This window comes from Elephas maximus, chromosome 22 (assembly GCF_024166365.1).
Source record: "Elephas maximus indicus isolate mEleMax1 chromosome 22, mEleMax1 primary haplotype, whole genome shotgun sequence".
Classification (NCBI taxonomy): Eukaryota; Metazoa; Chordata; class Mammalia; order Proboscidea; family Elephantidae; genus Elephas; species Elephas maximus.
In genome coordinates this window covers 40,725,576-40,751,591 of record NC_064840.1, presented here as the reverse complement: position 1 = coordinate 40,751,591, position 26,016 = coordinate 40,725,576, and the positions used below count along the sequence as shown (strand labels likewise).

The 26,016-nt window shown below is 43.8% G+C and overlaps 1 protein-coding gene across 1 annotated transcript in view; it reads right to left on the bottom strand.

Annotated features, from left to right (window-relative positions):
• XKR6 (XK related 6) overlaps positions 1 to 26,016 on the bottom strand; it is a 528,616-nt gene that overhangs the window by 46,600 nt on the left and 456,000 nt on the right. The window contains exon 2 of the mRNA XM_049867080.1: positions 23,662 to 23,858. Within this exon, the coding sequence (XP_049723037.1) occupies positions 23,662 to 23,858 (197 nt within the window). The remainder of the gene's footprint in view (positions 1 to 23,661; positions 23,859 to 26,016) is intronic.

Here is a 26,016-nt window from a genome sequence, read left to right as displayed (position 1 = left end):
GTTCTACTGTGTCCTATAGGGTTGCTATGAGTTGGAATCGACTCCACAGCAGTGTGTTTGTTTGTTTTTTGGTTTAGAGCTTTTCTTGATGTCCTTAGTAACCTAACACTTGATATTGGGTTCAGAATTGAATGGGTCTCTGGGGTTGTTTTCCTGATGAAAAAATTGAGTCTCGGAGAGGGCAGTTTACCCTTAAGCACAAGAAGTGGTACAGCAGGAATTCACCCCCAGGCTTCTCTCTTGGGGTCTGTTCTATTCCACCACTTTCCTGAGAATGACTCGTTTAAAACAGGACAACATTATTCACAAAAGTTGCAGGCTTTCTTTCCTTGGAAATCTTAAGAAATAGAAATGACTTTTTGAAGATCAGTTAATTGTGGTCTTTCCTAGAACCAGGAATTCCTGTAAAACCTAGAATTGATTGTCTCTAATGTAAACCTAATAATTAAAGATTACTACTGCCCCAAATTTGTTGATATTTCTCTATTTTTTTCTTCCTTAGGAACCTGGGTGGCGCAAGCTGTTTGAGATTCGCTGCTAACCTAAAGGTTAGCACTCAGTAGCTACACAGAAGAGAGGTCTGATGAACTGCTTCCACAAAGATTACAGCCAAGAAAACCCCATGGAGCAGTTCTGCTCTGTAACACATGTGGTCACCATGAGTTGGGGGCCAACTCAACAGCAGCTAACAACGAGTCATAAACTGCCAGGGCTAAAAGGGGCTTCAGGAGTCTTTTGCTCTCGTGTTACTGAGATCCAGAGAAGAAGACAGGACTTGCCCAGTATCCCTCACAGTGTTCTAGCATCGCCAGGACTTTTGACTTGGTGCTCCTTAAACTGGTGGTTTCTCTATGGGAGGTGTTGTTGTTGTTAGGTGCCATCAAGTCGGCTCCGACTCATAGCGACCCTATGTACAACAGAATGAAACACTGACCAGTTTTGCACCATCCTCACAATCGTTGTTATGCTTGAGCCCATTGTTGCAGCCACTGTGTCAATCCATCTCGTTGAGGGTCTTCCTCTTTTTCGTGGACCCTCTACTTTACCAGGCATGATGTCCTTCTCCAGGGGCTGGTCCCTCCTGATAACATGTCCTATAGGGGGTAGTAGGGAATAAAGAACCCACAGCAGAAGAGCAGTTCTTGTCAAGACTACCAGGGAAGAGCGGACCTGTGAAAGCTGAGGGCTCCCAGATGTCTCCACAGGTCCACCTGGTGCCCAGGGACCTACACTCAGATCACCCCTACTCATCTCAGCTTCTTGCTGCTCCTCAAACACTGAGGCTCTTTCTTTCCTCAAGGCCTTTGCTCTTTGTTGTTGTCTCTTGCTGGAACACTTTCCTCCAGCTATCTGTGGGGCTGGCTCTCTCACCTCATTCAGTCTTTGCTCAAAGGGAAGCCTTCTCTTACTAGCCTGTTGAAAACTGCACATAGCTTGGCTTTCCATCCTGTTTCTCTTCCCTACTACATTTTTCTCCTTAGTGCTTATCATTTTCTAATATAAAATAAAACACTTATTTGTTTTATTTATTGTCAGTTTCTGTGTACAAGAAATGTAAACTCCATGACGGCAGGGATTTTTGTATTTTGTTATTTTATCCTTAGCTCCTAGAACCTAGTTTGGCACTAAGTAGGTGATTAATGTAGTCCCTGGGTGGTGCAAATGGTTAACATGCTTGGCTATTAACTGAGGAGCTGGAGCTCCGAGTCTATCCAGAGGTGCCTTAGAAGAAAGGCCTGTTGATCTACTTTCAAAAAATCAGCCATTCAAACACCTATGGAGCCCAGTTCTGATACCCATGGGGTCTCCGTGAATTGTGCTGACTTGATGGCAACTAGTTAAGTTGCCTAATAATTATTGAATAAATGAATAATTAGTCCAATTGCAGTAACTCCTCAGACTTCTGCAATTGCTGCCCCAGGAGCCTGGCCCCCACGAAGCCTGCCTGGTCAGTCTATGCTGGTGCCGAAAGCCTACCCTGTTGTCTTTCTTTGTTCCAGCATCTCATGCACACAAATTTCCAGGTGGTCAATTGCCATTTCATCTATGTGAACTGTAGTGAAACCAATTGAATGTGCTTATCTCATTTTTTTTTTTTTCCCTCCTGGTTTAAGAACCCTCTCTCCCTCTCTTTCTGCCAGTTGTTAGGGGCAACCTCAGCGGAGGAAAGTCTTCAAAATTGTATGCAGATTCAAGTTAAATTGATGCCACAAAAGAGTTTAGGTTTCTGTTTAAAATCCTGGCAAATTCTGCTTTAAAGTGTAATGTTGTAATGTTACATTTAACAAGAAACCATTTGTAGCTGAAGCAGGAATGTGAACTGATGTTGGATGGTCCAGATACCCTGTGTGTAGACACTAAGCAGATAGCTGATGGTTGGAGTGTGTGTGGCATCTCCTCAAAAAGAAAAAAGGAAATAGAGGGCTATCTTTTGAAGAAGTGAGAGAGGCCAAGTCCATGTATTTGATGCGTCTGCATTTCAGTTATGGAAAAGACGCAAGACAGTCAGGAGAAGGGAGTGAACAGGGAATTATACATCTTTTCCTTTATTTATTTGCTGGTGACTGAGACAAGAAATGCTATGGGCAACCAGGGAGTTAAGATAAAATGTTGAAAGTGATCTTTGTACCAGTTTGGTCTGAAACCCCAAGCTATTCACAGGCATGGCTAACTCCAAGATAAGCACTTGGGTGGTTAGGGAGAAGGGCTCTATCTACTCAAGCCCAGGGTTAGATTAGGCAGTGGCTGTGGATTAGGGGGCAAGGAAATACTCAGTAACATTGGACAAAGTATTTTATTATCAATATTGTTTGATGCAGTGGATTAGTTGTCACAATAATGAATTTTTCTTTTTGTTAATGAGGAAATTGGATAACTCATGGCTCTGGTGTAGATTACAGATCCATTACCTTTGGGTCACACAACCAAATATCCATCACTTCCTGTGTGGCTGCTGTTGTTGAAAGCTGCTATTGAGTCAGCCCCCAAAGCATGGATGGCAACCCTATGTATAATGGTACAAAATGTTGCCTGGTCCTGTGCATCCCCATGATAGGTGGCAGATTGGACTGTTGTAATCCATAAAGTTTTCACTGGCTGATTTTTAGAAGTACATCTCCAGGCCTTTCTTCCTAGTCTGTATTAGTCTGGAAGCTTTGCTGACACCTGTTCAGCATCATAGCAATATGCAACCCCCACTGACAGATGGGCAGTGGCTGTGCATGAGGTGCATTGGCCAGTAATAGAACCTGGGACTCCCACAATGAAGGCGAGAATTCTACCACTGAACTACCAATGTCCCCTTTCTAGGTGACAGGTTCACTAACTTTAACCAAAATCCTAAGCAAACTTAACCACCTTTTGTATCTGAGACTTAGAGGGTGATAGCTAATATTTATATGAGTGGATAGATGGGCCTGGGAAGAGAACAGAAAGTGTTTTTCAGCTAAGAAAAAAGAAATTTCCCAAGAGGAGTATGGTGTGATGGGTCACTTTTGTGTGGCCTTTCTAGGCATAGTCTTGTTACTCCCACCCAAGTCATTGGGTAGGAGTGTGCAAATAAAGCAGTTACGGCCCACTAAGGGGATTGGTCAGTTTTGCCTTAAAAGAGAGCCAATTCCAGAGCAGAGAAGGGATCTCACCACCACCAAGGAAGAACAGCCAAGAGCAGAGAGCTAAAAAGCTTTGTAACACTTGCTGGAGCAGAGCAGAGACCTAGGGCCAGAGAAAGGTGTGCCTGTGAGCATAGCTGAAAAGAGGTTGTCCTGAAGGAAGAACTATATCCTGAGTGTTCCTAAGCCTGAACTGTAACCTGTTACTTCCCTAATCAACCCCATAATCATGAGTGTTGTCTGTGAGCTCTGTGTGGCAACTGAAATGAAGAGTGCTGTGGAAAGGACGAAGAGAGACATGGATGTCTTTCATTGTAGGGAGAGAAAAGAGGAGAGGTCCACTTAACCCACCCAATAGCTAAGAAGCAGGCTCCCGGCCTTTCCTCTCCCTTGAGGACCCGGATTAAAAAACATCCTTCACGTAGAACTGAGACCTTACCAGGGAGACAGAGAAGTGGGAGCTTATGCTGCCTACAAAATGCTTTCACCCTCACTAGGTAAAGAAAGAAGTGCTCTTGGAGTTGGCAGCTGAAGTAAAAGGTACAGACATTTTAGCTTCATGGGAGCACAGAAAAGAAATGAACACTTAGCTTTCTCAGTCTCTTGGATGCTGTCAGTCATGGCTCTTGCTAGAAAAAGAAGCAAAATGAGAAGTTAAATTACAAGTTGCTGGAAGGACTTTTGATATAAACTTACTCAGTGGGTAAAAGGAACCAGCGAGTGAAGTGAAGAAAGAAGAAAACTATTAGGAAGGTTAATGCTAAAGAGACAGAAAGAAAGATCTCTAATTGTTTTTAGACTCAACCCTTGTTTAAGGGAAAGCCAATGTTTACTTGCAGAGTTTAATATTTTCTTAAACTTACTGTCCTAGTGGATTCCCTACGTGGTGCAAATGGTTAACTCACTCAGCTGCTAACTGATAGAGGTTGAAGTCCACCTAGAAGTGACTGAAAAGAAAGGCCTGGAGATTTACTTCTGAAAAATCAGCCACTGAAAACCCTGTGGAGCACAGTTCTACTCTAATGTACATGGGGTTGCCATGAGTCAGAATCCACTTGACAGCAACTGACACTGTCTTAGTAAAGAAGCTTGTTTTTACATAAATTTGGTACCAGATATCTACGGCTATTGATGGCTGGGAGAGAATGGGGACTACTCAGGAAAGTCATGGCATTTGAATCACATCCTTGAGATGCTGTGCTGCCATCTTCACTGCTGGACCATTCCACAAAAAGCTCAGTGTGGTAGGAAGAAAACCCTCTTCTGAGATCCTTTCTAGATATGTGATCTTGGGCAACTGAGGTGCTGTGGATTGGTTTTATATGACCTTTCTCGCCATGGTCTTGTGAATCCCACAAGATGATTTGGTGGGAATATGCAAATAAGGTGACTGCCATCCACCAAGGGGATTGGACAGCTTGCTAGTAATGCAAACAAGGTGCATAGAGTCCTCCACTAACGAGGGGACTGATCAGTTTTGCCATCCTGCTAGGCTTACAATCAGCCATCCTAGAGGTGGATGGGGGGACTTGACTACCATCAAGAAGAAGAGACAGGAGGGACACGGTTGGAGGCGGAGCCAAGATGGTGGAATAGACACATGCTTCCGTTGAGCCCTCTTTACAACAAAGACCAAAAAAAACAAGTGAAACCAGTATATTTGTGACAAGCTGGGAGCCCTGAGCATCAAAGGCAAGCTTAGACAATGAACTGAGGGGCAGGGGAAGGAAGATACCCTTCAGAAGCGGACAGGACTTACCAGACCTGAAGCACGGGGAGCCCTCAGGCACCATTCCTGGAGCAGCAGCAGCAGCGGTGGTGGCGGTGGCGGGCTGGTCCTAGCATTTGGCCACAGTTTCCTCAGGGAGAAGCAGCCAGCCGCACAGCCCACTCAAACCTCCAGAATCTGAGGAGAATGGCGCTCTCGGCAAAAGCTAAGTACTTGTGTATATTTTACCACGCCCCGCCCCACCCACAAGCCAGCCTCAGCGGCTGAATCCCTGTGCCTGAGATAGACCCTGGTGAACACCTAGAGCCATCCTCCCAGCCTTGGGGAAGGAAAAAATTTGCAACTGGAGGGAAAAGATAATTTGCTAGCTCCATTAACTGGGGGAGCTCAGGACAGAAGTGACTCATGTCCAGGCATAAACTGTCCGTGGACGTTGAGCACCTTTCCCTTCTGCGTGGACCTGTGTGGGCCTATTTCGGGAGAATAGGCTCTTGTTGGCAAACTCCAGCCATTTCAGCTGTGCGGTGGAGAGGTGGGTGTTGGGCATTTGACATTGCTTTGCCTATTAAACAAGGTCCTCACCTACCCACATCAGGGACCTAAGGACTGGTAGCTCCACAGCCACTCGCGACAGGGATCCAAAGATAACTGGTACCTCCCCGTCCTTACAACCAAAAACTTTGGGTGCCCGTGGTCCCTCTGCAGAACCCATCCACCAGCATGCTCTAGGGAACAGAGATACGTTTTCTTCAGAGACACTTGTGGGTCAGTTCTCAGCCCCCTGCCTTGTTCAGAGCATGACCACTTGCTGCAATCAGATACCAGTATATAGGGCAATTACCCCTGCCCCTCTAAGACTGTAGGAGAGAGCCTGTACCACACACTTGATGATCAGCTACCTGGAAACCTGAGCTGAATTCATACAAGCAAGCTGAATAGACTGCTAGACTGATATACTGGATAACAGCTCTAGCCAGCTGCGGACAGGACCCCAGAGTTCCAAAGGCGAAGATAATCAAGCTAGCTCACTCAAGCAACCCATAGGGGTATACCAAAACAAAACAAAGCAAGCAGCTACGACACAGTAAGCAAGCATAAACTAATACAATAACTTATAAATGGCTTGGAGACAAGAGTCAATATCAAGTCACATAAAGAAACAGACCATGATCACCTCAACAAGCTCTCAAAACAAAGACCCAGGGATCTTCTAGATGAAAGTGCATTCCTGGAATTACCAGATGCAGAATAAAAAAGTTTAATATACAGAACCCTTCAAGACATCAGGAAGGAAATGAGGCAATATGCAGAACAAGCCAAGGAACATACAAAGCAACTGAAGAAATTAGACAGATTATTCAGGAACACAATCAAAAGTTGAATAAGCTGGAAAAATCCATAGACAGACAACAATCAGAAATTCAGAAGATTAACAATAAAATTACAGAATTAGATAACTCAGTAGAAAGTCAGAGGAGCAGGATTGAGCAAGTAGAAGCTAGAATTTCTGAACTCAAAGATAAATCACTTGGCACTAATATATTTGAAGAAAAATCAGATAAAAGAATTAAAAAATAATGAAGAAACCTTAAGACTCATGTGGGACTCTATCAAGAGAAATAACCTATGAGTAATTGGAGTACCAGAACAGGGAGGGATAACAGAAAATACAGAGAAAATTGTTGAAGATTTGTTGGCAGAAAACATCGCTGATATTGTGAAACATGAGAAGATATCTATCCAAGATGCTCATCAAATGCCACATAAGGTAGATCTTAAAAGAAAGTCACCAAGACATATTATAATCAAACTTGCCAAAACCAAAGATAAAGAGACAATTATAAGAGCAGCAAGGGATAAACGAAAAGTCACCTACAAAAGAAAGCCAATAAGAATAAGCTCCGACTACTCGGCAGAAACCATGCAGGCAAGAAGGCAATGGGATGACATATTTTGAAAAATTGAAGGAAAAAAATTGCCTGCCAAGAATCATATATCCATCAAAACTGTCTCTTAAATATGAAGGTAAAATTAAGACATTTCCAGATAAACACAAGTTTAGGGAATTGGTAACAACCAAACCAAAACTACAAGAAATACTAAAGGGAGTTCTTTGGTTAGAAAATCAATAATATCAGATATCAACCCAAGACTAGAACACTGGCCAGAGCAAGCAGAAGTCAACCCAGACAGGGAAATCCAAAAAAAAAAAGCAAGATTATTAAAAAAAAAAAAAAGCCCAAAACAGGGTAACAGTGATGTTACTATATAAAAGAAGACAACATTAAAATAATAAAGAGGGACTAAGAAATGTAATCATACACCTTCCATATGGAGAGGAAGATACGGCGATACAGAGAAATAAAAGTTAGTTTTAAATTTAGAAAAATGGGGGTAAATAATAAAGTAACCACAAAGGACACAAACTATCCTACTCATCAAAATAAAATACAAGGGAAAAATACAGACTCAGCAGAAACAAACTCAACAACAACAAATATGAGGAAACAACAATATATAAAGAAAATCTACTCAGCACATAAATTCAAGTGGGAAAAAGAATATGTCAACACGCAAAAAAAAAACATCAAAATGGGAGAACTAAATTCATACCTATCCATAATTACATTGATTGTAAATGGACTAAATGCACGAATAAAGAGACAGAGAGTGGCAGAAAGGATTAAAAAACACGATCCCTCTATATGCTGCCTACGAGAGACACATCTTAGACTTAGAGACACAAACAAACTAAAACTCAAAGGATGGAAAAAAATGTATCAAGCAAACAACAATCAAAAAAGAGCAGGAGTGGTAATATTAAGTTCTGACAAAATAGACTTTAAAAAGTTAAATCCATCAGAAAGGATAAGGAAGGACACTATATAATGATTAAAGGGGAAACACACCAAGAAGATATAACCATATTAAATATTTATGCACCCAATGACAGGGCTGCAAGATGCATAAAACAAACTCTATCAGCATTGAAAAGTGACATAGACAGCTCCACAATTACAGTAGGATACTTCAACACACCACTTTTGGTGAAGGACAGGACATCCAGAAAGAAGCTCAATAAAGACACGGAAGATCTGAGTGCCGCAATCAACCAATTGACCTCGTAGACATATACATAACACCCCATCCAACAGCAACCAAGTATACTTTCTTTTCTAGTGCACATGGAACATTCTCTAGAATAGACCACATATTAGGTCATAAAGCAAGCCTTAGCAGAATCCAAAACACTGAAATATTACAAAGCATCTTCTCTGACCATAAGGCCATAAAAGTGGAAATCAATAACAGGAAAAGCAGGGAAAAGAAATCAAACTCTTGGAAATTGAACAATACCCTGCTCAAAAAAGACTGGATTATAGAAGACATTAAGGATGGAATAAGGAAATTCAGAGAATCCAATGAGAACGAAAACACTTCCTATCGGAACCTTTGGGACACAGCAAAAGCGGTGCTCAGAGGCCAATTTATATCAATAAATGCACATATCCAAAAAGAAAAAAGGGCCAAAATCAAAGAATTATCCCTACAACTTGAACAAATAAAAAGAGAGCAACAAAAGAGATCCACAGGCACCGGAAGAAAACAAATAATAAAAATTAGAGCTTAACTAAAAGAAATAGAAAACAGAAAAACAATTGAAAAAATTAACAAGACCAAAAGCTGGTTTTTGAAAACATCAACAAAATTGATAAACCATTGGCCAAACTGACAAAAGAAAAATAGGAGAGGAAGCAAACAACCCAAATAAGACATGAGATGGGCGATATTACAACAGACCCAACTGAAATTAAAAGAATCATATCAGATTACTATCAAAAACTATACTCAAACAAATTTGAAAACCTAGAAAAAATGGATGAATTCATAGAAACACACTACCTACCTAAACTAACACAAACAGAGGTAGGACAACTGAATAGACCCATAAGAAAAGAAGAGATTGAAAAGGTAATCAAAAAACTCCCAACAAAAAAAAAGCCCTGATCCGGAGGGCTTCACTGCAGAGCTCTACCAAACTTTCAGAGAAGAGTTAACACCACTACTACTAAAGGTATTTCAGAGCATAGAAAAGGACGGAAAACTACCAAACTCATTCTATAAAGCCACCATATCCCTGACAGAAAAACCAGGTAAAGACACCACAAGAAAAGGAAATTTTAGATCTATATCCCTCATGAATGTAGATGCAAAAATCCTCAACAAAATTCTAGCCACTAGAATTCAACAATATATCAAAAAAATTATTCACCATGACCAAGTGGGATTCATACCAGGTATGCAGGGATGGTTCAACATTGGAAAAACAATTAATGTAATCCACCACATAAATAAAACAAAGGACAAGAATCACATGATTTTATCAATTGATGCAGAAAAGGCATTTGACAAAGTTCAACACTCATTCATGATAAAAACTGTCAGCAACCACATAAACCAGAGGCTTACATCATCCTGAGACCAGAAGAACTAGATGGTGCCTGGCCACAACCGATGACTGCCCTGACAGGGAGCACAACAGAGAACCCCTGAGAGAGCAGGAGATCAGTGGGATGCAGACCCCAAATCCTCATAAAAAGACCAGACTTAATGGTCTGACTGAGACTAGAGGAATCCCAGCGGTCATGGTCCCCAAATCTTCTGTTGGCCCAGGACAGGAACCATTCCCGAAGACAACTCATCAGACATGGAAGGGACTGGACAATGCGTTGGAGAGAGATACTGACGAAGAGTGAGCTATTTGTATCAGGTGGACACTTGAGACTGTGTTGGCATCTCCTGTCTGGAGGGGAGATAGGAGGGTAAAGAGGGTTAGAAACTGGCAAAATTTTATGAAAGGAAGACTGGAAGGAGGGAGCGGGCTGACTCATCAGAGGGAGAGTAAGTGGGAGTATGGAGTAAGGTGTATATAAGCTTATATGTGACAGACTGACTTGATTTGTAAACGTTCACTTAAAGCTCAATAAAAATTATTAAAAAAAAAAAAACTCTCAGCAAAATAGGAATAGAAGGAAAATTCCTCAACATAATAAAAGGCATTTATACAAAGCCAACAGCCATCATCACCAAATGGAGAGAGCCTGAAAACATTCCCATTGAGATCGGGAACCAGACAAGGATGCCCTTTATCGCCACTCTTATTCAACACGGTGCTGGAAGTCCTAGCCAGAGCAATTAGGCTAGATAAAGAAATAAAGGGCATGCAGATTGGCAAGGAAGAAGTAAAAGTATCTCTATTTGCAGATGACATGATCTTAACACAGAAAACCCTAAGGAATCCTCCAGAAAACTACTGAAACTAATAGAAGAGTTCAGCAGAGTATGAAGATACAAGATAAACATACAAAAATCAGTTGGATTCCTCTACACCAACAAAAAGAACATCCAAGAGGAAATCACCAAATCAATGCCATTTACAGTAGCCCCCAAGAAGATATAATTCTTAGGAATAAATCCTACCAGAGATGTAAAAGACATATACAGAGAAAACTACAGTACATTTCTGCAAAGAAACCAAGAAAGACTTACATAAGTGGAAAAACATACCTTGCTCATGGGTAGGAAGACTTAACATTATAAAAATGCCTATCCTACCAGAAGCGATCTATACTTTTAATGCAATTCCGACCGAAATCCCAATGACATTCTTTAATGAGATGGAGAAACAAATCACCAACTTCATATGGAAAGGAAAGAGGCCCTGGATAAATAAGGCATTACTGATAAAGAAGAATAAAGAGGGAGGCCTTACTTTACCTGATTTTAGAAATTATTATTTTGCCACAGTAGTCAAAACAGCCTGGTACTGGTACAACAACAGATACATGGACCAATGGAACAGAATTGAGAATCCAGACATAAATCCATCCACATACGAGCATTTGATATTTGACAAAGTCCCCAAAACAGTTAAATGGGGAAAAGACAGTCTTTTTAACAAATGGTGCTGGTGTAAATGGATATCCATCTGTAAAAAAATGAAACAAGACCCATACCTCACTCCATGCACAAAAACTGACTCAAAATGGATCAAAGACCTAAATACAAAATCTAAAACGATAAAGATCATGGAAGAAAAAATAGGGACAACGTTAGGAGCCCTAATACATGGCATAGACAGTATGCAAAACATTGTAAAGAATGTAGAAGAAAAACTAGGTAACTGGGAGCTCCTAAAAATCAAACACCTATGCTCATCCAAAGACTTCACCAAAAGAGTAAAAAGACTACCTACAGACTGGGAAAAAGTTTTTAGCTATGACATTTCTGATCAGCGCCTGATCTCTAAAATCTACATGATACTGCAAAAACTCAACTGCAAAAAGACAAATAACCCAATTAAAAAATGGGCAAAAGATATGAATAGACACTTCACTAAAGAAGACATTCAGGTAGATAACAGATAGATATACGAGGAAATGTTCACGATCATTAGCCATTAGAGAAATGTAGATCAAAACTACAATGAGGTTTCATCTCACTCCAACAAGGCTGGCATTAATTCAAAAAACACAAAATAATAAATGTTGGAGAGGCTGTAGAGAGATTGGGACACTTCTACACTGCTGGAGGGAATGTAAAATGGTACAACCACTTTGGAAATCGATTTGGCGCTTCTTTAAAAATCTAGAAATATAACTACCACACAATCCAGCAATCCCACTCCTTGGAATATATCCTAGAGAAATAAGAGCCTTTACAAGAACAGATAAATGCACACCCATGTTTATTGCAGCACTGTTTACAATAGCAAAAAGATGGATGCAACCAAGGTGCCCATCAACGGATGAATGGTTAAATAAATTATGGTATATTCACACAATGGAATACTATGCATCAATAAAGAACAGTGAGGAATCTGTGAAACATTTCATAACATGGAGGAACCTGGAAGGCATTGTGCTGAGTGAAATTAGAAAGGACAAATATTGCATAAGACCGCTATTATAAGAATTTGAGAAATAGTTTAAACTGAGAAAACATTCTTTTGTGGTTACGAGAGGGGGGAGGGAGGGAGGGTGGGAGACGGGCATTCACTAATTAGATAGTAGATAAGAACTACTTTAGGTGAAGGGAAAGACAGCACACAATACAAGGGAGGTCAGCACAATTGCACTAAATCAAAAAAAAAATTTTTTTTTTTTTTTTTTTTAAAGCACAGAAGCTTCCTGAATAAACTGAATGTTTCGAAGGCCAGTGTAGCAGGGGCAGGGGCCTGGGGACCATGGTTTCAGGGGACATCTAAGTCAACTGGCATAATAAAATCTATTAACAAAACATTCTGCATCCCACTTTGAAGAATGGCATCTGGGGTCTTAAATGGTAGCAAGCAGCGATCTACGGTGCATCAATTGGTCTCAACCCACCTGGATCAAAGGAGAATGAAGAACACCAAGGACACAAGGCGATTACGAGCCCACATGAACCACATGAACCACAAGGGCCACGTGAACCAGAGACTACATCATCCTGAGACCAGAAAAACTAGATGGTGCCTGGCTACAACAGATGACTGCCCTGACCAGGAACACAACAGAGAGCCCCTAAGGGAGCAGGAGAGCAGTGGGATGCTGACCCCAAATTCTCATAAGACCAGACTTAATGGTCTGACTGAGGCTTGAAGGATCCCGGTGGTGATGGCCCCTAGACCTTCTGTTGCCCCAGGACAGGAACCATTCCCGAAGCCAACTCTTCAGACATGGATTGGACTGGACAATGGGTTGGAGAGGGATGCTGGTGAGGAGTGAGCTTCTTGGATCAGGTAGACACTTGAGAGTATGTTGGCATCTCCTGCCTGGAGGGGAGATGAGAGGGTGAAGGGGGTTAAAAGCTGGCGAAATGGACACGAAAAGAGAGAGTGGAGGGAGAGAGCGGGCTGTCTCATTAGGGGGAGAGTAACTGGGAGTGTGTAGCAAGGTGTGTATGGGTTTTTGTGTGAAAGACTAACTTGATTTGTAAACTTTCACTTAAAGCACAATAAAAATTGCAAAAAAAAAAAGAGAGAAGCGACAGGAGTGGGGTGTGTCCTTTGGACCCAGGATCCCTGCTCTGAGAACCTCCTAGACCCAGGAGACAGAGAGAGCAATAACACCAGAGACGACAGAGACGGTGAGAAGAGATGGCAGAAAAATGGCAGCAGCAGAGGCAGCAGAACAGGCAGCAGGACTAGGAGACCGGCAGGAGATGATGTGGTGGGCTTCCAAGCCACGGAGCAAGAAAGCTGAGTGCCTTCAGGCAGGAGGCTTGCTGGCGAAGTGGGGTACCTCTGGGCACTTGGTGGAGATAGGGTCTCCTACCTACTGAGCAAGAGCTGAGTATCTTTGGGCTGAGGCTTACTGGCAGAGTGTGGTACCTCTGGGTACTTATCGGTGGAGCTAAAGAACTTTGTAACACTCACCCAAGCAGGGAAGAGGCCAGGCCAAGAGGCTGAGGGCCAGAGAGAGGCCTTCCTGTAGGCACGGATGAGAAGAGACTGTCCAATACAAGAACTGTATCCTGAGTTGTTTCTGATCCTGAACTGTAATCTGTTACTTTCCTAATAAACCCAGTAACTGTGAGTATGGTCTGTGAGTTCTGTGTGGCCGTTGCAATGAATTATCAAACCCAGGAGAGGAGTAGAGAGTGCTGTGGGAGGGATGGTTGGTGTCAGAATTGGTAAAAAGATTGGAGAGAGGTGGTATATCTGACCTCCAGTTCATAGGAATCAGCTTTGGGCTGATGCTGATGGTGATTCTCCCTTCTCCTCACGAAATTAGAGGAGGTCAGATGCCCCTGCCATGTCATTTTCACAGCAAGTCATTCTCTCTGCACTTGAGCTTCCCGTATATTAAGCAAGGGACGTGGGCTAAATAGCCTCTATGGACTTCTCCACTTCTAAAGATTCTGCCACTCAAAATCTCTTTGGGAACTGAATTTGTGAGGTTAAAGTTTCTTGACACCCACCAAAGGTGCCTTTTCCGGTAACCTCTCCCAGCATATCACCCACCTCCATTCACAGGGATCCTGGAGCTCCTTCCTGTAAAGCATCAACTGGTAGAGTGCCATTTATGAGAAAAGTCAGTCTGCCTTTTCTCTGACTCATGAAGAAACAAGTTCTTAATTTTAGCTCCATGAGCAGTGCTGGTCTGCACTATGCCAGCTGGCCCTGCTCTGGGGTCAGAGGTGTCTGGCTCTACCTTCAAGTTCCAGCTCCAGCCCTAGTCCTCATGGCAGCTTCTAGCCTCTGATCCCATCCAGGAACTTTCAGTCTTGCTCCCTAGCTGAATTAGAGGGTTGAGGTAGCACACAGCGGGTGAGGACACGCAGGGTTTTCTCTGAGGGTGCCAGGTTCCTCAGGGCCAGAGGAATTCAAGAAGATCAAAGGAATATGCACCGTAATGGAAATCTGGGATGCTGGGTTTTAATACCAAATCTCTCACTGATTGGCTAGGTCACCTTAGGCAAATTCCTTGATCTCTCTAGGCTTCAATTTCCTTGTCTGTAAAATAAAAGTAACGAACTATGTAATTTCTAAAATCTATGCTTCCAGCACAAAGATTCTCTGTGATTTATGTGCAGGGAGGCAGGTGGACAGGCAGCCTTATATGGGGCTGGATTCTTGTTATTTAACAAGAATCTCAGGGTCTTAAGAGTTGAGACCAAAATGATGATGGTTGCTTATGGTATCAGATCTCATCCGTCTATTTCACCAGAGCCAACCGTCCTAAAATCTTTGTGTTTGAACAAGCTCTTTTAGTCTCAGAAGTAGGAATAGAAACAATTCCTGAAAAAGACCAGTAAAAGGGATGTGATACCTTTCTTATTTGTAGACATCCTGGGGGAGCCTAGAAGGCTCTAGGTCATAGGCCTATTCCCTCACCTCTACTCAAGGCAAGCTCAGTGCCATAGCAAGAGAGTGAAGCTTCTCCCTGAACACTTACAAGTAGCTAAGTTCAGGTGCTCTCACAGACTGAAACAATTTTCCAAAAGTCAAGCCCTGGGCAGAGATTCAAGGGGCAAGAAGCAGAAATGTCATCTTCTAGTCCACATAATTGCACTTGGGGTATAATACACATATGCGTGCTAGAACTGGAGTCTCTATCCGTGCTCAACATGGCCATGGCATCTGTCAACCTCTATTCCTTCCTTTTATCAATGATTTGTTCCTGAAGAAGCCACACAAGTTTCTTTGGGACTCAGCCACAGCCATCCTTCCTTAAGGATTTGGAGCCTCATTGCCTAGTCAGATCCCAGCTCTATCATTTACCAACCCTGTGGCCTGCAAATTACTACTCTGGGCCTCAGTTTCATCATCTGTAAAAATGGAATAATAAAAGTATCTACTTCATAGGGCTGTTATGACTAGTGGCTGACATATAGTGGAGTGTTCCAAAAGTCTAGACCGTTATTGTTAGCATTATCATCACCACCGCCATCTTCCACACTCCCTGCAATGCACCCTACACTCTAGGTTCCCAGAACCATTCACCACCTGAGGGTCAGGGAGTAACCTATTATCTACAGCGACAAATTAGGACCATAGGCTTTCTGAGCCTCAGTTTTGCCGTCTTTAAAAAGGTGGTTTGGCTAGAATGCCTCATGAGATCCAGCTCTAAAAGAATTCTAAAGTAGCCCCGCCCTCAGATCCTACTGGTCTGAGTATAAATTGGGTAAACCATGCTCCCTCAGGCCAGAACAGCCTTCAACCTTCTCCTTCAGGTGAGCTCCTACTTATCCATGAAGACCCAGACCAAATGTTATCTCCTCTGCAGTGCCTCCACAAAGAGTTAGTTACTCCCTCCTCTGTGCTCCCAAAGAACCTTTGCACATATATCTCTCATAAAATTTAAAATGTGGCACACCAGGCCATAAAATTCTAAAGGTTAGAGACCATATCTGGTGTGTCATTGTAAATTCATTCCCAACACAGTGGCTGGCACATGGCAGGTATCTGGCAAATTGTGGTTGTGTGATGACAGGCAAAGAGGTCATCAGAGATCTATAAGTAGGATAACTCCTCAGGATGGGCTTAACCAAAAAAAAAAAAAAAACCAGATTCAGGCATTGTGTGGGTGTAGCAACAGCCTCTCCATCCAACCCCCTCCCAATATTCATGCAGAAGCATCAGAAAATCCAAAAAGTAAGGAAAGGGAATACAGCTACTAACTCTTGAAACATCCCCAAACCATTCCCCTACAGTCTCTTCCACCTCAACATACCTGAGCCAGAAACCCCCATCCCTCCCCTCCTTTTACTTCCCATATTTTATCCATATTTTATTTATAAGTCTTGTTGATTCTATCTCCCAAACAGACCTCAAATCTGTCCCCTTGACATCACTTCCCAAATAGTCTTAGTCCCTATAATCTCTTACCTGGACTTCCACAGCATCCTCTAAACTGGTATCACCAGCTCTGCTCTTGCTCTCCTCCCCGCATAGCTGGAGAGGGTTCTTTATTAAAACCAAATATGATCATATAGCTTTCCTATTTAACTCTTCCACAAAACCCAGGAGTCCCTGAGTGGTGCAAATGGTTAACATGCTTGGCTGCTAACCAAAAGGTCGGAGGCTCAAGTCCACCCAGAGGTGCCTTGGAAGAAAGGCCTAGCAATCTACTTCCAAAAAATCAGTCATTGACACACCCAAACTCCCTGAGGGATCGAATTGCTGGGTTAAGAGCTGTGAGGATCATTGTCTCGGGGAATATCTAGCTCAATTGGCATAACATAGTTTATAAAGAAGATGTTCTACATTCTACTTTGGTAAGTAGCATCTGGGGTCTCAAAAGCCTGTGAGCGGCCATCTAAGATACAACACTGGCCTCACCCTTCGGGAGCAAGGGAGAATGAAGAAAACTAAAGATACAAGGGAAAGATTAGTCCAAAGGACTAATAGACCACATCTACCACAGCCTCGACCAGACTGATTCCAGTACAGCCAGATGGTGCCCTGCTACCACCACTGGCTGCTCTGACAGGGATCACAATAGAAGGTCCCAGACAGAGCTGGAGGAAAATGTAGAACAAGATTCTAACTCACAAAAAAAGATCAGACTTACTAGTCTGACAGAGGCTGGAGACACCCCAAGAGTTGGCCCCCAGACACCCTTTTAGCTCAGTAATAAAGTCACTTCCGAGGTTCACCCGTCAGCCAAAGATTAGACAGACCCATAGGACGAAAAGAGACTAAAGGAGCACACCAGCCCTGGGGCAAGCACTAGAAGGCAGGAGAGAACAGGAAGGCTGGTAAAAGGGAACCCAAGGTCTAGAAGGGAGAGTGTTTACATGTCATGGGGTTGTTAACCAATGTCATAAAACAGTATGTATACTAGCTGTTTAATGAGAAACTAGTTTGTTCTGTAAATCTTCATCTAAAGTACAATTTTTAAAAAAAAGTTAAAAAAACAAAAAAAAGTCAGTCTTTGAAAACCCAGGAGCACAGTTCTACTCTGATACACTTGGGGTCACCATGAGTCAGATTCCAAGTCATGAGTTGGAGTCAACTCGATGACAACTGGTTTTATAAAACTCAACCTCTTTGCTGTGGTATAGTGGTTAAGAGCTATGGCTGCTAACCAAAAGGTCGGCAGTTCGAATCTACTAGGCGCTCCTTGGAAACCCTATGGGACAGTTCTACTCTGTCCTATAGGGTTGCTATGAGTCAGAATTGACTCAACAGCAAGATTTTTTGCTGTGTCCACTAGGCCCTGCCTGATAGGGCCCCTGCCTATCTCCATCCTCCTCTCGCATAACTCTCTCTTCCTCCCTTACCTTCAAGCTCCATCTGGGTCCTTTTATTTTCTGGAACAAGCTAATCTTTTCCTATTTCAGGGCCTTTGTAATTTATTGCCTCTGCCTAGAAGGCTATTTCCACTCTTCACGTAGTCAGCTCCTTCTCATCATTTACACTTAGCCTGAATGTCAGCTCTCTAGAGAGGACTTCTCTGACCACGTTGCCTAAAGCAGGCCCCCTCTGCTCTCCAGGTGTTTTCGGTCTCGGCACCTTATTTGTTTGCTTCAAAGTGCTTCCTACAACAAGCTAATTGTTTTTGTTCTGTCTCCCCAGAGAGAATGGGAGATTCAGGAGGGTGAGGACCATGTCCTTCTATTGTTTCCAGTTGTCAGAGCCTGGCACATCATAGTAGCTTAATGCTTCTTTGTTGAATGGAAGACTGTATCAAGTACCCATAATATGCCAAGCAACGTACTGCATAGGTATATGTGTCTCTCATTTAACCTTTACAACTTAAAATACAGTAATTATTCCCATTTTACAGATGAGGAAATCCAGTTAGGAGATGAGTTTTTTCGATAGGTCATAAAGTCAATAAATGGTGGAGCTAGAACTTACACCCACATCTTCCCATACTCACACTGCTTCCCAAATCCCATTGTATACCCATAATACTAACAAAGCTTACAGCACACACAAGATTCGCCACCAGTGTAAATGGCATGCCATAATAATATGCTCCCTTTATATTTTTACTTCCGTCTTTATTTAAATTTTCAAGACATCAGGTTTAAGGAAGACCTTGATGAAATGTCCAAATGACTCTAGCGTAATAGCATAGTATTTGTGCTTATTATTATCTTTACTGAAGTCTGTATGTATGGGAAAACTGGATACAAATCTGTCTTGCAGGCTAAGTGTTATACTGTAAACCTAGGATTAGAGAGGTGTGGAGGACGAAGAAATGGCAAGAGTAGGAGGGGTTGGCAATGGGTAAGACAATAGAAAACTTGCCTATTAATGTGATAGCAATAGTATTAGTGAACTTTTAAACCATCTACTAGCATTAATGGAGCCTGGTGGTACAGTGGTTAAGAGCTTGGTTGCTAACCAAAAGGTCAGCAGTTTGAATCTACCCGCTGCTCCTTGGAAACCCTATAGGGGCAGCTCTACTCTGTCCTATAGGGTCGCTATAAGTCGAAATCGACTTGTCAGCACCATGTTTGGTTACTAGCATTAAGAGTATAAAGTGGACAGGAGTCATCACTATAAGGCACATCAAAGAAAAGCCAATTAGCCACACTTCTATTCTTACTATTAAAATTTGTATGTCAGTTCAGATAGTGTATCTACAGTAAAAGCACTACCACCAACAACAAAATGTCCTTTCACCCAGTACAATTATATGCCACACACTGTACGAGACATTTTGTATCTGCCATGTATGTTCTTTAATGCTCATAACAATCCTATGTGGTAGGTACTAATATCTTCCCCATTTTAGAAATGAGAAAACTGAGGAATAGAAAGGCTAAGTAATTAGCTGTCTTAGTCATCTAGTGCTGCTATAACAGAAATACCACAAGTGGATGGCTTTAACAAACGGAAATTTATTTTTTTTTAGTAGGCTACAAGTCCAAATTCAGGGTGTCAGCTCCAGGGGAAGGCTTTCTCTCTGTCAGCTCTGGAAGATGGTCATTGTCATCAATCCTCCCTTGGTCTGGGAGCTTCTCTGCAGGCGCTTCGGGTCCAAAGGACTCGCTCAGTTTCTTGTGCTGCTTTCTTGGTGGTATGAGCTCCCACATCTCTCTGCTCACATCTCTCTTTTGTATCTCAAGAGATTGCCTCAAGATACAATCCAATCTTGCAGATTGAGTTCTGCCTCACTAACACAACTGCCGCCCATCCTCCCTCATTAACATCATAGAGGCAGGATTTACAACATACAGGAAAATCACACAATACTGGGAATTAGGGCCCAGTCAAACTGATACGCACATCTTTTGGGAGGACATAATTTAATCCATGATACCCCTCGACTCTGGTCTTCCTCCAGAATCAATCATCATGTGATTCTTCTGGTGCTGAAAACAAATGACACTCTGAACAGTCACACACAGTCTGTGTTACACACGATGTTTTTTTCTTTAAGGTCCTGGGAAACAGGGCCTCAGCACTGAAGACGTAGGCAGAGGGCCACACAAATTCATTGCCTGAGCAGATGGCCTGGATCCTTGTGTACCCTGAAGACAGGTTGTCCATGAGCTTTTTGTTTCCCTCATGTTCCCAAGTTCTTCCAGAAGCAAATGAGAGGTCTTAGGCTGGGTTCTCTAGAGAAGCAAAACCAGTGAAGCCTATGCATATATGTACCTGGATATACATATATACATATACATATATACGAATATATGTATATGTGTGTGTGATATATATATCTTGGAGCCCTGGTGGTGCAGTGGTTAAGCATTTGTCTGCTACCAAAGAGTCGGCAGTTTGAATTCACCAGCTGCTCCCTGGAAACGATATGGGGCAATTCTACTCTGTCCTATAGGGTCACTATGAACCTGAATTGACACAACGGCAATGGATTTGGTTTTTATATACATAGAGAGAGAGAGAAAGAGATTTATATATTTATATCGAGGAAATGGCTAATGCAGTTGTAGAAGCTAGAAAGTCCCCAGTCCATGGGTCAGGCTGGAGGCTTCTCCTGACTCACATAGCTGCAGGAGCTGGTGAACCCAAGATTGGCAGGTCAGATATCAGGCCTCTGGCTCCCAGGCTGCTGAGGCAAACAAATCCCAGGATAGGCAGGTAAGCTGCTAGCTCAAGTCCGAAGAACCAGAGATCAGATGCAGGATCCAGAGCAAACAAAAGCCAGAGAGCTTTGCCAGAAAGTCCACATATATTGGACGTAGAACTCCAGAAACTCCCTTTTAACTGATTGGCTGCTCATAGCAGATTTCATCATGGAGGTGACTGCATTATATCAAATCTCATTATGCAGGTAATTACATTATAACATAGCTGCCAAATTACATCATAACTGCCAAACCACTGAGAATCATGGCCTAGCCAAGTTGACACACAACCTTAACTATCACATGAGAGTATGTATGTATGTGCTTCCAAGTCTGTGTCCAAAACAGAAGGCAGGGACCAGATGGCTGTCAGCCCTTGCCTCCCTCAGCGTGGTTTCCTGCTTAGCCTGTTGGTACCTCAGTTGGGGCTTGCCCACTATTTAGCTCCTTCCAGCTGGTACCACCTGCACCAGCTGGGCTCTAGCACAGAGCAGCTGGATACCTGGGGACATGGTGGAGCATCTTCCTGACAGCGAGGATTAAAGGATGCCTAAAGCACTGATGCTCAGCAGTGCCTCCCCCTTGTCAGCACCCACTGAAGATCTCCCACGCCCCTCCAGCTCCCATAGGCTCCCAGAGGGCAGAGGCTCTGCTGACTTCTGCATGTGACTATGCTCCTGAAGCCGTCTTGAATGGTGGACTTACGGTCAGGTCCTCAGCTCAGTCTGGGTCTCAGGCCTGGTTTTCCCCCACATCTAGTCCAAGGGTCCCACAGCCACCCTCTCTTTGCTTCTATCAGAATGCTCAGCAGGTCTGCTGATAGTGATCTTTAGGATGGACAGAACAGGGCAGGGTACACAATGCCTTGAGGCTCCCTCTCCGCTGGGAACTTCCAGCAAGGGACTGTCCTGGCTCAGTGGTGGGACAGGAAGCTTCACTGAAGAAGCTGAATCCCCCTGGGACTGATGGCAGCAGCGTCTGGTCACAGTCAGGCCCGCAGGCTCTGAAAGCCAGAATCAAGCTTGCCAGCCTGAACATCTCAGTCTTCTCCAACTGGCCTTTGAAGATGAAACTTCCTTTCCACATAAGCAACTAAGACGAGAGGAGCCTAGCAATGGGTCAGTCAGAAAAAGTAAGGAAGCAAAGCTGTTTAACAAAAAGTGTGTATTCATGGGCCCCAAGCTTGGCTGCCCCTGCTAGACCATGTGAAGGTAGGGTCCCACTGGAGAACTCCCTGCAGGTGTTCATAAACTTGGTGGTACAGAGGGCCCGCTGGAGCACCTAGCAGGACCTGCAGGGCCTAGAGGAGAGAACCTAGGAGACAAGGAGGCCTCACTGGCCAGAGAGAGCTGGGCCATAGAGAGCATACTTCTCTCCCCTAGATACCCCAAGTCATAAACACAAATACTCTCTTAACTCAGGAATTTCTGGCTTAGTCCCTTCAGCAACATCTCTGCTTGACTATTCCTTGTGACAGGAAACTCACTATCTCCTAAGACTGTTTTTTCTACCACTGGGATGCCCTCACTGTGTGAAATGTCTTCTACCTGTTGCATTGATAATTGTCTCCTTGTAGCTTCCTTTACTCTTTGGGGCTGACCACACAGAACAAATACAGCCCTTCTTTCCCATAACAGAAGGAGACTTGGTGGTGTAGTGATTAACCACTTGGCTGCTAACTGAGAGGTTGGCAGTTCAAACCACCAGGCACTCCATGGGAGAAAGATGTGGCAGTCTGCTTCTATAAAGATGTACAGCCTTGGAAACCCTATGAGGTAGTTCCACTCTGTCCTATAGGGTCGCTATGAGTTGGAACTGACTTGATAGCAAGAGGTCCCCATAACAGCCCTTCAAATACTGGGATTCACCTATCCCCCGTTCATTCAGTCTCCCCATCCTAGACCTTCTTCCCTGCAAGCATTCTAGTTTGTCTAATACCCCTCTAAAACCATGGCACTTGCAAGCAGGTCTGACTGAGCTGGGGAGCAGGGCCATCAGCTCCCTGGTGTGAGAATCCACCTTGATCAGTGTGCTCCAACATTGCAAGAGCTGCTCCAGCAGCTGGCACAAAGCATCAGACTTTCTGCTGCTGTAGGGACCGGTGATTTCCTAACTGTGCTCAGCGGGGTTCTGAGGGCTTCTCAGAGCCTCGCTGGGTCCACAGGGGCAGGAGGGAGACAGACAGGAGGAGTAGGGTATCTGAGCTTCGGACTCCTCCGCCCCCCGTTTAACTAGAGTACAGCTATTTCAGCGTGTTTTACAAATGAAACTTATGCCTGAGCTTTGGTTTGAAGGCACAGCAGCTGAAAAATGTTTGAAAACTGGTGTTGACTAATGTGGTTCAGTCTCTTTGTCACATGGTATCCTAAGCTGCTTCTCCCTCATTCCATATATGTGCAAACCCCTTGCCAGCGCCAAAGGGAGAGGGCTGTACCCCATGATTGGGAGGCCTAGGACCCTCCAATCTGATGGCCTGATGAAGCCTCAGCTCTGCAGCTCCTATTAAGAAGGAGGCAGAGGCAGGTTCGCATAGGGGGTGTCGGAAATGTCTACTCCAATAGCGTAAGTGGCAGCGTGGGCCAGGCCAGGATTGCACAGGGTCTGGGCATCTGAAGACAGGACAGGTGATGCCCAGAGTGTGACAGTCACACAGGCGATGAGTGTGCAGGGCCACTGAGTAGTCCAGATAGAGGGCAGGGTAGAGTAAGAGATGGGGAGGCGGTACCTGTCCCAGCCCCTGGAAATAGTCACTTCCCAGCCGCCCCAGGGCTGGGTGGGGACACTCACAGGGCAGCGTTTCGGCACTGTTCTTCTGGATCATTATGTAGAGCTGTAGCACCAGTTGGGGGGCACTCTCCAGGAAGGTCTCCAGGAGGCGCAACATGTTGACGTCTGCATATTCATACATCATAGCCCAGTAAAAGCGTCGCTGGTGTTCCTTCCGCCGCTGGCTCTGAATCCCCAGGTACATGGTGCGGATATACCTGCCGAGAGGGGGACAAAACAGAGAGCTTGGGTAGGTGTTGGGACTGTGGAAGGTTTTGCTAAGACCAAGCGCCACCTTGTGCCAGCATCCTCTCCTTTGCTCTGAAGTTTCCCAGAGTCTTGGGTAGGGCTCTAGTGGCTCTCCAAACCCAAGGTCACAATATGAAGGCGTGGGGTAGGGGTAGGGCAGGTCACGGAAGGAGTGTCTGATGCTCTGTATGATCTTAGGCAAGGTTCTCTCTGCTTCTGGGCTTCAAAACTTCCCAGTTAAGCCTTTTAGATTCCATGCATTCCAGGTGAGCTCAGAGGGTGGGTGGGCTTTCTCAGGTGCAGGGTTCCTGGAGGAACATTCCAACAAAGCTGTCACCTCTATTACACAGCCCTGCTACTTTTTCGGTAGGGAAAAAAGAAAGGGAATTGACATTTGTTAAGCTCCTATTTTTTTTTTTTTTTATAGGTAAGTGCTCGGCTGCTAACCAAAATGTCAGCAGATCAAACCACTAGCTGCACCGTGGGAGAAAGATGTGGTAGTCTGTTTCCGTAAAGATTGGAAACCCTATGGTATAGCTCTACTCTGTCCTATAGGGTCACTATGGGTCAGAATTGACTCAACAGCAATGGGTTTTGGTTTGGTAAGCTCCTACTGGAGTCTTGGGTAGTGCAAACAATTAATGTGCTCAGCTACTAACCAAAAGGTTGGAGGTTCAAGTCTATCCTGAGGCACATGGGAGGAAAGGCCTACCAATCTACTTGCGGAAAATCAGCCATTGAAAACCCTATTGAGAACTGTTCTGCTCTGACATACACGGGGTCGCTATGAGCTGTAATCAATTCAAAGGCAACTGGGTTTTTTTAAAGCTCCTACTGAGTGCCACTCATTGGATTACTGTATATTACCTTGGATGCAAGATGGTAGATATAATTCTCCATATATTACAGATAAGGAAATAAGCTGGGGCTCAGAAAGGTTAAGTCACTTGCATAATATCCCACAACTGGATGACTGAGCAACTAGGAGTTGGTCAAGGCCATTCTGACAATGACACCTGTGTGCACCCCACTACACGAGGGACAAGCAGATTCTGCAGTGGAGCCTCCATCCAGGCTTGGCCCAGGACTGCAGTCACACAAATCCAGTGACCCTGCTCTCTCAGGATTACACCCAGGCACCATCAGGAGAGGAACAAGGCACAAAGGAAACTGGTGCAGGGGCAGAGCATGGACTTGGGGATCAGCAAACCTGGGGTTCCCAGACTTGGACAAGTTATTCCAGCTCTGTGCTCTTGGGTTACTCTTCTTTAACATGGGGGAATAATAGTAGAATCATAGGGTTGGTGGGAAGAGTAGTGAGATAATACATGTATTGAGTGCCTGGTATACAGTTATTATGAGTTGAATTGTGTTCCCCCAAAATGTGTGTCAACTTGGCTAGGCCATGATTCCCCCTAGTGTGTGGTTGTCCACCATTTTGTGATCTGATGTGATTTTCCTGTGTTATAAATTCTACCTCTATGATGTTAAGGAGGTGGGATTAGTGGCAGTTATGTTAATGAGGCAAGACTCAAGGTACAAGATTACGTTGTGTCTTAAGTCAATCTCTTTTAAGATATAAAAAAGAAAAGCAAGCAGAGAGACAAGGGAACCTCATACCACCAAGAAAGCAATGCTGGTAGTAGAGCGAGTCCTTTGGACCTGAGGCTTCTGTGCTGAGAAGCTCCTAGACCAGGAAAAGATTGATGATGAGCCAACAGTGAGAGAAAGTCATCCCCTGGAGGTGGTACCCTGAATTTAGACTTCTAGTCTACTAGGCTGTGAGAAAATTAATTTCTGTTTGGTAAAGCCATCCACTTGTGGTATTTCTGTTACAGTTGCCCTAGATAACTAAGACAACAATAGACACTCATCCTAGATCCATATAAGCCCCCGTCCTTATTTTTACCCACTGAGTGAATGGATACAGGGATGGCCCAAGTTAGAAAGAAGATTCCTCCCATCCAGGGCTGAACAGTTCCGGCAGGACAACATGGTCACAAGCACATCAAAGGTAGTCCGTGTCCATGTTCGCAGCAAAATCCTGGGAAAATACATCGTAAGGTGGATAGCTTAGAACAGGGTACGTTTTCCCAATTGGGGCAATGAGACATTTGGGCCATTGCC